Source organism: Microcaecilia unicolor, chromosome 1, assembly GCF_901765095.1.
Source record: "Microcaecilia unicolor chromosome 1, aMicUni1.1, whole genome shotgun sequence".
In the NCBI taxonomy this organism is placed as follows: Eukaryota; Metazoa; Chordata; class Amphibia; order Gymnophiona; family Siphonopidae; genus Microcaecilia; species Microcaecilia unicolor.
Window position 1 is genome coordinate 494053431 of NC_044031.1, and position 14925 is coordinate 494068355.

The following is a 14925-nucleotide window of genomic DNA, read 5'->3' on the forward strand; positions in this document are numbered from 1 at the left end:
AGCTGTTTTATTCAATCATTGATCCAAAATGATTGAATATGTATATGTTAATGCTGTAATACTTAGTAAAATTTTATCTTAGTCCAGCACTTATCTTTTCACCCAGTGGGATCCCATTTCCCTATAACTGCATCAAGGGTAAACTTTCAATGACCAGCATTGGTTGCCATATTTCACTTCTGGCTAGCATTTCCAGTATCACTCTTCAGTGATCTATTGATGTCAGCCTAAAAAACTATGAAGGAAAAATACATATCTAGAATCAGAAAACTCAGATAATATCACTACTACTACTACTATTTAGCATTTCTATAGCGCTACAAGGCGTACACAGCGCTGCACAAACATAGAAGAAAGACAGTCCCTGCTCAAAGAGCTTACAATCTAATAGACAAAAAATAAAGTAAGCAAATCAAATCAATTAATGTGTACAGGAAGGAGGAGAGGAGGGTAGGTGGAGGCGAGTGGTTACAAGTGATTACGAGTCAAAAGCAATGTTAAAGAGGTGGGCTTTCAGTCTAGATTTAAAGGTGGCCAAGGATGGGGCAAGACGTAGGGGCTCAGGAAGTTTATTCCAGGCATAGGGTGCAGCGAGACAGAAGGCGCGAAGTCTGGAGTTGGCAGTAGTGGAGAAGGGAACAGATAAGAAGGATTTATCCATGGAGCGGAGTGCACGGGAAGGGGTGTAGGGAAGGACGAGTGTGAAGAGATACTGGGGAGCAGCAGAGTGAGTACATTTATAGGTTAGTAGAAGAAGTTTGAACAGGATACGAAATCGGATAGGGAGCCAGTGAAGCGACTTGAGGAGAGGGGTAGTATGAGTAAAGCGACCCTGGCGGAAGACGAGACGGGCAGCAGAGTTTTGAACCGATTGGAGAGAGGAGAGGTGACTAAGTGGGAGGCCAGCAAGAAGCAGATTGCAGTAGTCTAAACGAGAGGTGACAAGGGTGTGGATGAGGGTTTTGGTAGAGTGCTTGGAAAGAAAGGGGCGGATTTTACGGATGTTGTAAAGAAAGAAACGACAGGTCTTGGCGATCTGCTGGATATGAGCAGAGAAGGAGAGAGAAGAGTCAAAGATGACCCCAAGGTTTCGAGCTGAGGAGACAGGGAGAATGAGAGAGCCATCAACAGAAATAGAAAATGGGGGGAGTGGGGAGGTGGGTTTGGGGGGAAAAATGAGAAGCTTGGTTTTGGTTATGTTTAATTTCAGGTGGCGTTGAGACATCCAGACAGCAATGTCAGACAAGCACGCTGAAACTTTGGTTTGGATGCAAGGTGAGATATCAGGGGTAGAAAGGCAGATTTGGGAGTCATCAGCAAAGAGATGGTAGGAAAAGCCATGGGATGAGATTAATGAACCAAGGGAAGAAGTTTAGATAGAAAAGAGGAGGAGACCAAGAACAGAACCCTGAGGTACGCCGACAGGCAGAGGGATAGAAGTAGAAGAGGATCCACCAGAGTGAACACTGAAGGTGCGGAGGGAGAGGTAGGAAGAGAACCAGGAAAGGGCAGAGCCCTGGAATCCAAGTGAGGACAGGGTATCGAGGAGTATGCTGTGATCGACAGTGTCAAAAGTAGCGGAAAGATCAAGAAGAATGAAGATGGAATAGAGACCTCTGGATTTAGCCAGTAATAGGTCATTGGAGACTTTAGTAAGCGCAGTTTCGGTTGAGTGGAGAGGGCGAAAACCAGATTGTAGTGGGTCAAGAATAGCATGTGAGGACAGAAAATGAAGGCAGCGGCGGTGAACAGCACACTCAAGTAATTTGGAGAGAAAGGGAAGGAGGGAGATGGGTCGGTAATTAGAGGGACAAGTAGGGTCGAGTGAAGGCTTCTTAAGGAGAGGTGTGACCACAGCATGTTTAAAGGCAGCAGGGGCAGTTGCAGTAGAAAGTGAGAGGTTGAGAATGTGACATATAAAAGGAATAAGAGCAGGAGAGATGACATTAAGAAGGTGGGTGGGAATGGGATCAGAGGAACAGGTGGTACATTTTGAGGAAGAAAGGAGAAGTGTAGTTTCCTCAATAGTAACTTCAGGAAAGGAGGAAAGGGAATGAGGAGGAGGAGAGAGAGGGGAACGGACTAGTGGAGGGAGAGGTGGCGAGGTAGAGAATGCAAGGTTTATCTTTTGAACCTTGTCGTGAAAGAATTCACCAAGGATCTGAGGAGATAATGAAGGGGGGAGGGGGCACCTTGAGGAGAGAGTTCAATGTGGTGAAAAGAAGTCGAGGGTTAGAGCCAAGAGAGTTGGTCAGTTGGATATAATAATCCTGTTTGGCGCGTAAAAGAGCAGATTGGAAGGAGGTCAGCATGATCTTAAAGTGTAAGAAATCAGCAAGGGCCCGAGATTTCCACAGAGGCGTTCGGCGGAGCGGGTACAGGAACATAGGTAGCGGATATTAGAAGTCAGCCAAGGTTGGGGTTTTGTACGCCTTATAGGGCAGGTCATCAAAGGTGCAAGAGTGTCTAAGGCAGAGGATAGAGTATTGTTGTAAGAAGAAACAGCCTCGTTGACAGACGTGGATGGTGCCACAGTAGAGAGGAGGTTTGAAACATGGGAGGATAGAGATGAAGGGTCAATATCGTGAAGATTCCTAGATAAATTAGATAAGATAGGACAGGACTGGGAGGGAGGTGATTTAAGTGTGAAAGTTATAAGATGGTGATCAGAGAGGGGAATATCAGAGGCAAGGAAACTAGAGGGTGAACAGTTGGAAGAGAAGATGAGATCAAGACAGTGACCATTTTGATGAGTGGGGGAGGTGGAGCATAGTTGGAGATTAAAGGAGGATGTTAAAGCGAGTAACTTGGAAATATAAGAGTTGGAAGGATCATTAGCAGGAATATTAAAGTCACCAAGGATGAGAGAGGGGGAGGAAGGATCATGGAAGAAGGCAAGCCAGGCATCAAAGTCACTGAGAAAGGATGAAAGGGACTTATCAGGGGGACGATAAATGACCGCTATTCGAAGAGGCAGAGGAGAGAAAAGGCGGATAGAGTGGACTTCAAAGGAGGAAAAACAGTGAGATTGAGGTGGAAGAAGGGGTTGAAATATGGAGGAGGGAGAGAGAAGTAGTCCAACACCGCCCCCGCGATCAGCAGGGCGAGAAGTATGTGAAAAAAGATAACCGCCATGGCAGAGGGCACTTGGTGATGAGGCAGGCTTATTGAGGCAAGTTCATGATAAAACAACCCCCCCCCCCCCCCAGAATGAAGCCCCCAGGTCTTAGGTCTAAGGAAGGGAAGGAAATCCAGGACACCCTCAGGGAGAAAGGAATAGGGTTATTCCTTCAAGGTTAGAGCCTGTTACCCTGTTTGGCCACCAGGAGGAGGCCCGGGTATGAAGCCCAGTTCCCTTGGGTAAAAAAAACAGCACGCGATGCCTCCTCTCAAGGATGGGTTTGAGCAAGAGGGGCAGAGAGCCCAGAAAGAAGCAATAGATTCTCTCTCAAACCAGTGGCATAGCCAAGGGTGGGCCTGGGTGGGCACAGGGCCACCCACTTTAGGCACAGACCCACCCAGTAGCAGCATACCTATGATGTGGCTGGCAGGGCCAAGCCCCGCCAGCTGAATACTCCCTACAACCGTCCCTCTTGCATACCTTGTAAATAGCAGATTTTTGTCTGCAGTGAGCAGCGATTGATACATACTGCTCGCACCAGCCCCACAGCCTTCCCTCTGATGTATTCCTGCCTTGGTGGAAACAGGAAGTTGCATCAGAGGGAAGGCTGTGGGGCCAACATGAGCAGTATGTATTAGTTGCTGCTTGCTGCCGGTGAAAATCTGCTATTTAAAAGGTATGCGGGGGAGGGGGATGTTTGAGAGACTCTCCTGCTTATAATCGAACGAGAAAAACGCCCAAGTTCCGACCTAAATCGGGAGATGGGCGTTTATCTCACAAAACCGAATAAAGCGGTATAATCGAAAGCCGATTTTTGGACGTTTTCAACTGCACTCCGTCGCGGATGCGGACAAAGTTGATGGGGGCATGTCAGAGGTGTGGCGAAGGCGGAACTGGGGCGTGGTTATCTGCTGAACAGAGATGGGCGCATTTCACAGATAATGGGACAAAAGTATGCGTTTTTAGCTAGAATTTAGGGCACTTTTCCTGGACCCTGTTTTTTCACGAATAAGGCCCCAAAAAGTGCCCTAAATGACCAGATGACCACTGGAGGGAATCGGGGATGACCTCCCCTGACTCCCCCAGTGGTCATAAACCCCCTCCCACCACAAAAAATGATGTTTCACAACTTTTTATTTTGACCCTCAAATGTCATACCCACCTCCCTGGCAGCAGTATGCAGGTCCCTGGAGCAGTTGTTAGGGGGTGCAGTGGACTTCAGGCAGGTGGACCCAGGCCCATCCCCCCCTACCTGTTACAATTGTGCTGCTTAATGCTTAGTCGTCCAACCCCCCCAAACCCACTGTACCCACATGTAGGTGCCCCTCTTCACCCCTTAGGGCTATAGTAATGATGTAGACTTGTGGGCAGTGGGTTTTGAGGGGGATTTGGGGGGCTCAACACAAAAGGGAAGGGTGCTATGCACCTGGGAGCTCTTTTACCTTTTGTTCTGTTTTTGTAAAAGTGCCCCCTAGGGTGCCTGGTTGGTGTCCTGGCATGTTAGGGGGACCAGTGCACTACGAATCCTGGCCCCTCCCATGAACAAATGCCTTGGATTTATTCGTTTTTGAGCTGGGCGATTTCATTGTCCATTATCGCTGAAAAGCAAAAACGCCCAGCTCACAACTTGGCGAATAAAACATGGACGTCTAATTTTTTCGAAAATACGCTTGGGTCCGCCCCTTCACGGACCCGTTCTCGGAGATAAACGCCCATGGAGATAGGCGTTTCTGTTCGATTATGCCCCTCTCTATGGCATGCAGGCGAGAGAGGGAGAGACCAAATCACTTGTGGGACAAAGCACAGTTCTTCTGCCCACCTATCTTGAGCCCAGGCCCACCCAAAATTGGGTGTCTGGCTACGCCCCTGTCTCAAACACTGAGGTTATGGATTACTTGGAGGCAGGCCTCTCTAGCTCTACAGGGGAAGAAGGAGATACAATGAGATGGGAAACTTGCTGATAGACAATGTAAGGAACTGAAAACACAGGTGTGGGAGGCCACAGAGAAACCAGAGCTGTGATGCGGGAGGTGAGCTGCCAGTCCCTCAATAGTAACAGGCAGTGGTGTGCTGGAGCAGGCTCTCACAGGCTCGCAAGAGCCGGTTGTTAAGTTTTTAAGAATTTTGGGAGCCGGTTGTTAAAGTAGGGCCCTCCATGGCTACTTTAACAACTGGCTCCCAAAATGTGGGCTTGGGCCCCCTGCTGAATTCTCTTTTACTTTGCTGGTGGGGATGCTGAGCCCTGCCAGCCCAGTAAATAAACTGCTACTGCTCCCCTCTCCTTGTTTCCAGCTCTGAGCAGCAGGCTGGCACTTCTCCAGCATGTGTGAGAAGTTTCAGCATGCTGCTCAGAGCAAGACGTTGGGAGTAGTGGCAGTCCATTTATTGGCTGCCAGCAAAGGTATGCCTAGCGTGCCGGCACGAAGGGAGGGAGGAGAGAGAGGCAAGTGAGAGGCAAGTGTTGCTCCCCCCACCCCGGCCACCCCTAGCCCTTCCAACTGCAGAGCTGACTACGTCCAGAGAAAGAGCCTGTTGTTAAAAATTTACCAGCACACCCCTGGTAACAGGGGCAGACTGCTGGGAAATGCTTGTTTGGAAGTTCCCTTGGGGGAGGGGGGAGGGGGAAGTGCAAAGTTCAAAGACTCTGAATATTGAATCCTGTTTGTTGGAACTGTGGATTTATTGTTGTTTGCTGGAATACTGGTTGACTGGAATAAAAGAGGAAAACACAGATTGCATCACTTTGCGGCCTTGATCTGAGCTGGTGGAGAACTACATGGCTGGGAGTGGTGTGTAACAGACTGGGGGTGGGGGTGGCGAACTAGAGGAGCATGGGACTCAGGGTTATTGCACCTTCAAAAAAATACCTTCCAATTTACAACAACATTAAGCCTAACAAGTGCAGTCAAATTGAAAGTAAAAATCCATTTTTGTTCTGATCTTAAAAGAATCTGCTCCCTGTCCCTTCCATTTGAGGTAACCAGAACATGATCTACAACACTACACTTCAATGATGATGTAATAAGCTATGGGAGACTATCCAGCTTATTTTCGAAGGAGATCACCAGCCATCTTCTGACACAAATCGGGAGATGGCCGGCGATCTCCTGAACCCGGCCAAATTGGTATAATCAAAAGCCAATTTTGGCAGGCGCAAACTGCTTTCCATTGCAGAGCCAGCCAAACTTCAAGGGGGCGTGTCGGTAGGGTAGCAAAGGCGGGACAGGGACGGGACGGGGGCGTGCTCACGAGATGGCCGACTTCACCCGATAAAGGAAAGCCGGCCCTGACGAGCATTTCGCTGGCTTCACTTGGTCCCTTTTTTTTCAGGACCAAGCTTTAAAAAGGTGCCCCAACTGACCAAATGACCACCGGAGGGAATCGGGGATTACCTCTTACTCTCCCCCAGTGGTCACCAACCCCCTCCCACCCCCCCCCAAAAAATATATATTTTTTTGCAAGCCTCTATGCCAGCCTGAAATGTCATACTCAGCTCCCTGACAGCAGTATGCAGGTCCCTGAAGCAGTATTTAGTGGGTGCAGTGCACTTCAGGCAGGTGGACCCAGGCCCACCCCCCTTACCTGTTACAAGTGTGGTGGTAAATGTTAAGCCCTCCAAAACCCCCCAAAACCCACTGTACCCACATGTAGGTGCACCCCTTCATCCTGGAAGGGCTATGGTAGTGGTGTATAGTTGTGGGGATTGGGTTTTGGGGGGATTTGGGGGGCTCAGCACCCAAGATAAGGAAGTTATGCACCTGGGAGCTATTTTTGAAGTCCACTGTAGTGCCCTCATACTACCCCTCTCCTCAAGTCGCTTCACTAGCTCCATATTCTTTTTCGCATCCTGTTCAAACTTCTTCTACTAACCTATAAATGTACTCACTCTGCTGCTCCCCAGTATCTCTCCACACTCGTCCTTCCCTATACCCCTTCCCATGCACTCCGCTCCATGGATACATCCTTCTTATCTGTTCCCTTCTCCACTACTGCCAACTCCAGACTTCGCGCCTTCTGTCTCGCTGCACCCTACGCCTAGAATAAACTTCCTGAGCCCCTACGTCTTGCCCCATCCTTGGCCACCTTTAAATCTTGACTGAAAGGGGAAAGGGGAAATGGGACTTGATATACCGCCTTTCTGAGGTTTTTGCAACTGCATTCAAAGCAGTTTACATATATTCAGGTACTTATTTTGTACCAGGGGCAACGGAGGGTTAAGTGACTTGCCCACAGTCACAAGGAGCTGCAGTGGGAATTGAACCCAGTTCCCCAGGATCAAAGTCCACTGCACTAACCACTAGGCCATCTCTTTAACATTGCTTTTGACTCGTAACCACTTGTAACCACTCGCCTCCACCTACCCTCCTCTCCTCCTTCCTGTACACATTAATTGATTTGATTTGCTTACTTTATTTTTTGTCTACTAGATTGTAAGCTCTTTGAGCAGGGACTGTCTTTCTTCTATGTTTGTGCAGCGCTGCGTATGCCTTGTAGCGCTATAGAAATGCTAAATAGTAGTAGTAGTCCTGGCATGTCAGGGGGACCAGCACACTACAAACGCTGGCTCCTCCCATGACAAAATGCCTTCGATTTGGCCGGGTTTGAGATCACCGGCATTAGTTTCCATTATCGCCGAAAACTGATGCCGGCCATCTCAAACCCGGCCATCTCTGACATTTTGCCGGCCCCAACCGTATTATTGAAATGAAATATGGCCGGCCATCTTTTTCGATAATACAGTTCGGGACTGCTCTTTGCGGCGCTGGCCAAATAGATGGCCAGCCATCCATTTGGCCGGCGCCGTTCGATTATGCCCCTCCATAGAACCTTCAAATTTGCACCTATTCAGGCTGGATTTCTGTTAAGTGAGCTGAATCTTCTGTTGTCTAATGATTTGCCTAATATACACTTTAGGACAAGAACAAAGATTGATATAAATAACTGGAAGTATATGTGGTCCAATATTTTAGTTTAAATATCATATTATTATAAGAGTTAATTAGCTCATCACCCTACAACATAAGCTGACAATATGTGCAGTCATCACAACTGAAATGACCTTTAACAGCTGTGGACATAAACTGTTGGAGAGCTGAATTTCTTTCTCTGCTGTAAGCAATTAATAGAGGGTTCCCTGAAAAACATGAATGTGCTGACACAAGTGGCCAATATTTTTTTAAACTGAACTAATTTGATGTGGTGAATCTTTATATTGCAGCTTTTGAGTTGAGATGTCTATGTGATACCCATATATGTTATTGATAAAAATGGGGCGAAGATTTATTTTTGATACTTTATATGTATACCCGAGTTTGATTTGTCCCTGCCTTTCTCAGGGCACAGACCGTAAAAGTCTGCCCAGCACTGGTCCTGTACTAAAGGTTTTGAAGCTAACTTCGAAGCCCATTAAAATTTATAGTAAGATAGTAAATGACGGCAGATAAAGACCTGAACGGTCCATCCAGTCTGCCCAACAAGATAAACTCATTTTACATGGTATGTGATAATTTATATGTATACCCGAGTTTGTGATTTTGTGATGTTTTTACATTATGTGTGTGAGGGAGTCTATAGGATGCTGCCATTTTCACTTAAGAATACTCCCTCACAGTGTCAGGGTCACCTTAAAACCCTAGTCCCACTCAAGGGGGAACTGACACTGGAGGAGCGGAGCCAGGAGGGCATGGTCCAGAGCTAAGTTAAGGAGGCCCAGAGGGAAGCAGCAATGCTTACCTCCAGTTACATACCAGAGGCGGAGCAGTGGGGGTCCGCCAGTCCTCTGCCCCCCTCTGACATTACGTCTTGTTTCAGGGCAGGGGATCGGTAGAGCTGACAGCCACACAACTGCTCTGTGCACTCCCTTGCTAGGAGGAAGGGTGGTGGTGAGGGTGATGCGCTTTGGGGGGTGGGGGTGAAGCGCCTTGGGGGGGGGTGATGTGTGGGTGGGTGCAGCGGCAACCCACCCAAAGTGGCAAGGAAACTAGGTACACCACTGCCCACCACAGATGCCTCCACCCTAAAGCTGAGAAACTGTAATCTCTATGTGCAGGAAACCTTGAAGAGTTTGTGTTTTGACCTATTTGGCTGCAGGCCAGCCTCATGTACTTGCTAGAGACTGTGCTAATAATTCTAAATCCTGGGACCAGTCCAAAGATCAGTAATAGTTGCTGCTGAGCTGAGAGACTTGTTATGCTGTGGCCCTGCAGGAGCAGGCCACTCGAGGATGCTGTTATGTTTACAAAACTAGCCTTGAGTATTAGTTCTTCCCTTCCTGTGAAGTGAACAGGAGCCCTTACCAGACACCTTTAATTATATGCTTTCACCTTAATTTGCTGAGTGCATAGGCGCCGACTCCGTGGGTGGTGTGGGTGCTCGAGCACCCCAATATTTCACCCACCAGAAGTTCCCTTCACCAGCCCAGAATTTTAAAAGTCCCTCCCTCCCTCCGAGTTCCAGGGGCTTCCCCGTGCCCTCCCTCCAAGTTCCAGGGTCCCCCCCCCTCACTCCGAATTTTAAAGGTCATCTTACCTTTTCGGGGTTACACCGGCAGCAGCACTGAAAGGCGTGCAGGCTTGGCACTTCAGCCCTTCCCCTCTCTCAGCTCTGGTCCCGCCCTCGTGGAGACAGGAAATGAGGGCGGGACCAGAGCTGAGAGAGGGGAAGGGCTGAAGCACCGAGCCTGCACGCCTTTCACTGCTGCTGCCGGCGTAACCCCGACAAGATAAGATGACTTTTAAAATTCGGAGGGAGGGGGGGAGGACCCTGGAACTTGGAGGGAGGGTGGGGGGAGGACCCTGGCACTCAGAGGGAGGGTGGGGGGAGGACCCTGGAACTCGGAGGGAGAGGGAGAGGAGGACCCTGGAAGTTGGAGGGAGGGGGGAGGAGGACCCTGGAAGTCAGAGGGGGGAGGGACCCTGGAAGTCAGAGGGAGGGGAGGAGGGACCCTGGAAGTTGGAGGGAGGGGGGAGGAGGACCCTGGAAGTCGGAGGGAGAGGAGGACCCTAGAAGTTGGAGGGAGAGGGGGGAGGGACCCTGGAAGTCGGAGGGAGAGGGGACCCTGGAAGTCAAAAAGAGGGGGGACCCTGGAACTCGGAGGGAGGGACCCTGGAACCTGGAGGGAGGGAGGTGCCCTGGAACTCGAAGGGAGGGAGGGGAGGGAGGGAGAGAGGGAGGCCTGGAACTCGAAGGGAGGGAGGTAGGGAGGGGACTGGAACTCAAAGGGAGAGAGGGGGCCTGGAACATGAAGAGAGGGAGGGAGGAGGGAGGGAGGAATGCATCACCTGTAAAAAAAAAAATTCAGCACCCCCAATCATTTTGAAAAGTTGGCTCCTATGGCTGAGTGTGTGTGGCTTGTCTTACCTGGTTCCACAGCCCACCCTTGCCCACATTATCACAATGGACTAGCACAGAATCAGAATTTTAAGATTTTATTGCATTGGTTAACGTACATAAAATCCAATCATAAACAAAAATTAATGGACCATGGTTATCCATAGAAGTTGTTTGAGAATGTTATAATGATGGAGATCTATTGCTGTATCCTTAACTACAACATGACATGCATTACATGCATATATGTTTAAAATATTGGCATATATGCATATATGTGCCCATAAATATTTAGAACACAAGCATACACACACACGTTCATATATGTGATTATTTCATCTAAGCACTATATTGTAAATACATGCACATCTTGGTTAGTGTGTAATTGTAAGGGGGCATACCCAGAGTTGAAGTCAGGGTGCAGCATGGGTGAGGCTCACACTTATATGTGTAACTTAGAATACTATAATTTACGCATGTATCTTTGGCATTTAGGTGTGAGCATTTACATTAGCTCCATATATATATATATATATATATATATATATATATATATATATATATATATATATATATTTCTTTATGGAATAGTATCCTACCAGCTGTGCTCCGATAGGGGTATGCAAGTGCTGGTGTCAATGTGAGCATCTAAATGTGGCAGCTACCTGAGTAATTTACAGTATTCTATAACTTACCTTTTTAAGTGGGAGCCCCGTTTGTGTCCCACCTTGTGTACACCCCCTTGCAAATATGTGATGTGTAAGGTAAGAAGGAATTTGCAGATAGCACTTAGGTGATGTGTGGACATAGGAGCCCGGATAAAGTGTACCACTCAGCAGAGTGAGGGAAATTATTATTTATTAAAGGGCCCTGTTCAGTTCATAGGGAAGGAGAAATCCAATGCAAAACTAGTCTTTGAACAGAAGAATGTCCTCTGTGGCCTGCCCCTGTAGGACCACTGCATGCAGTACAGTCTCTTGGGAAGGCCATAGCCACCAAGAGAGGGGGGCAGGGGGGACAAAATTCCCCAGGCCCGGGCCTCCAAGGGGGGCCCGGTGCCGCAGTCCCACCCGCCCTCCATCGTCGACCGTCTGCCCCTGCATTGAAATCGCAGTCTCACCTCCATGAAAGCAGTGCTGCAGGCAGCAGAATGCCTCCCTTTGGCCCTCCTTCCCTCCCTGTGTCCCACCCTCATCTGACGTAACTTCCACAAGGGTGGGACACAAGGAGGGAAGAAGGGCCGAAGGGAGGCGTTCTTCTGCCTGCAGCGCTGCTTTCACAGAGGTGAGACTGCGATCTCAATGCAGGGGGCTCGACCTGGGGGCGGACGGAGGGGGGGCAGCGACCTCAGTGGGGGGTGGAGGGGGGAGCGGCGGTGGCAGTGACCTCGGGGTGGTGGAGGGGGGAGCAATGGCAGTGGAGATCTCGGGGGGGGGAGCGGTGGCGACCTTGGGGGGGGGTGGCGGCGGCGACCCTGGGGGGGGGGGCGGCAAGGGCAGCAGGGGTGGGACCCCAGGGGCGGCCTTGCCCCGGGCCTGGCCCAGTCTCTCGGCGGCCCTGGGGAAGGCAATACCCTCTTGGCTCTGGGCTGGCTCTCCAGAGTTACCGGTACAGCAGTAACAGGCTCTCGGCTTGCTTGATGTCTCACCTGAAAGCTAAAGGGCTAGAGTTGGAGGAACCAGCGCATAATGCATGTGTTTGAGTCTTTATGGTGAAACATCCACTGACGGGTTTGATGGTCGATGACCAGTAGGAATTTTCACCACAATAAATAATATTGAACATTTCACTGCCCATTTAACAGCTAGGACTTCTTCTCTCTCAGGAATAGCTTTCAGCTAATATAGGCCAGTGGGTGGTCTTCTCCGTCAACTTCCTGGGACAGAACAGCCCTGAGTCCATTGGTCTGCATGATAAAGAGCTGGTTGCAGTCCAGGCTGACTAGCACCAGCTCTGACCAAATGTCCCTCTTCAGGGTCTGGAAGGCAGTATCCAACTCTTCAGTCCATTATATCTTTTCTGGAGTCTTCTTCTTCAGGAAGTGGGTTAGTGGTTCTGGTTTTCCAGCAAACCCCTAGATAAACCAGTAGTAATAATGAACAAGCCCAAGGAATGATCATAACTGTTTGTTCATCTGGGGTACTGGCACCTGGGTGATTGTCTCTACCTTCCAGATCTGGGGACTCATTTGGTTGAGTACCCCAGTTACTGGACTTCTTGTCCTCCCAAGAAGCACTTTTTATCATTTGCAGTTAGCCCAGCAGTACATAGACTATCCTGTACTGTTTCTACTTAGTTAAGATGGGTCCTCCAATCCTTACTGTAGATGACATTGAGGGGCATTTTCGAAAGGGACATCCAAGTTTTGATCAGGACGTCCTCGCAAAACGTCCCCATCCAGTGGCAGGGAAACCCGTATTTTTGAAACAAGATGGACGCCCATCTTTCATTTCAATAATACAGTCAGGGACGCCCAAATCCTGAAATTTGGTTGTCCTTAGAGATGGTCGTCCCTAGACTTGGTCTTTTCTGATTTTCGTCGATAATCAAAACCAAGGATGTCCATCTCAAAAACGACCAAATGCAAGCCATTTGGTCGTGGGAGGAGCCAGTATTTGTAGTTCACTGGTTCCCCTGACATGCCAGGACACCAACTGGGTACCCTAAGGAAGATGGCCGGCGATCTCTTTCGAAAATCAGGCCCACAGTGAGCGCAAATTTCTGACACATTGTTAATTGTATGATTTGAATGACGTTATTTTACTGAGTTATAGCTCAAACATTTTTAACTTCCAAAAATTGCTAGGCGGTAATGTTAAAATGTCAGTAATATCAACATTGCTTAAGATAATTAAATGTTGTTTCATAGAAATACGTAAGTATGATGGCTAAATAAGAACATAAAATTTCTTGTTGAAATTCAAAGCGGTTGCTGAGAAAATAGCCAAAAAATGTAGGGGGTTACTTTTTTTTGCCTTCCCTTGTATATCACATAAAAATAGGCTCTATATTTTCTGAGCACCTGTATTTCCCTGTCTCTATCCCAGAACAATTTTATTAGCACCTGTTTGAGCATGTACAGTTCTGCTCTGCATACTCATTTCACTTGTAAAATAATCTCCAAAATAAAAACAGATTGTGAGCCCACTAGGGACAGAGAAAGTACCTGCATATAATAAATGTAAACTATTGTTGTTCTACTACAGAAAGGTGGTATATCAAATCTATGAACTCCCCATTAAAACTCCCCTGTTCTCTAATTAAGTTTCAACTCTTCTATTTCTCTACTCCTGCTTAATCATGCAATATTCTTTCCTTATTTATTATACTATTTTTGTTCTAACTTCATCTTGTACTCTAAAATATTTTTATGCGATTACCCTTGGTATTTATGTGTTATATTCTATTTTTTTTCAGGTAATGGATGGTTCTTGGACAAAGTCATTGTAATATATACAGAGGGTGATGAAGATAACGAAATTATCTTTCAATGTAACAAGTATGTAGTTATTAGAAAAATTGCTGAACAAACCAGTTTGTTGATATAATTCAAGCTGTGTAAAATGATGTTAAATTTCTAGACACTGAATCCCTGAAAAGAAAGTCAATAAAAGCCCTGTTTACTGAGCAGCTCATTGGCATTTTTAGCACGCGTTAATGATTAGGGCATGATAAATGTTACATTTCCCCTTATTTTTTCCATTATCGTCCGAGGATGCCCATCTCTTAACCACGCCCCTGTCCCGCCTTCGGTACACTGCCGACACGCCCCCGTGAACTTTGGTCGTCCCCATGACGGAAAGCAGTTGAGGACGCCCAAAATCAGCTTTCGATTATGCCGATTTGGACAACCCTGAGAGAAGGACGCCCATCTCCCGATTTGTGTCAGAAGATGGGCGTCCTTCTCTTTTGATTATGCCGCTGATAGCGTTTTTCAGCATCTTTTAATCTTACAATTCCATTTCTAGCCCTCTTCTATTCACTAATATACCTGAAAAAAGTATTGTTACCATTCTTTACATCTCTAGCCATTTGTTTTCAAGTTTATTCTGAAACTTACTATCCTGCCCATCAAAGTAAATGTCTGGGTTGCTTACAATCTAAAATTAAAAGTAAAGGAAAGACAGATCCACAATGACAAGATAAAAAGAGGGAAGGGGGAGAACTACGTTAGTAATAGGAAAGAAGGGAAGGGAGAAATACATAAGGTTATTATAGCATTCAGGACCCCCACGTGGGCGGTCAATTAGGGGTAAACATAAAAAATAAGTTAGTGTTAATATCAGTCTTGAAAAGTGTAAGGGTGGACTGAAACCGAAGATGTGGTGATAGAGCATTCTATAGTTCTGAAGCTTGTACTGAGAAACCAGAGTGCTGAATGGAATCAAGAGTAATCTCATGAAAAGAAGGGAGCAGGGGTGTAAGGAATTGGTTTATGAAGCCAGAAGGAATTGGGTCCTGAGGAGCAGTGGTGA

At 47.6% G+C, this 14925-nt stretch overlaps 1 protein-coding gene across 1 annotated transcript in view; it reads left to right on the forward strand.

The window, feature by feature from the left end:
- Positions 1-14925, forward strand: part of LOC115477536 (lipoxygenase homology domain-containing protein 1-like) — a 428353-nt gene that overhangs the window by 141485 nt on the left and 271943 nt on the right. Inside the window, exon 15 of the mRNA XM_030214471.1 lies at positions 13868-13949. Coding sequence (XP_030070331.1) covers positions 13868-13949 — 82 coding nt within the window. The remainder of the gene's footprint in view (positions 1-13867; positions 13950-14925) is intronic.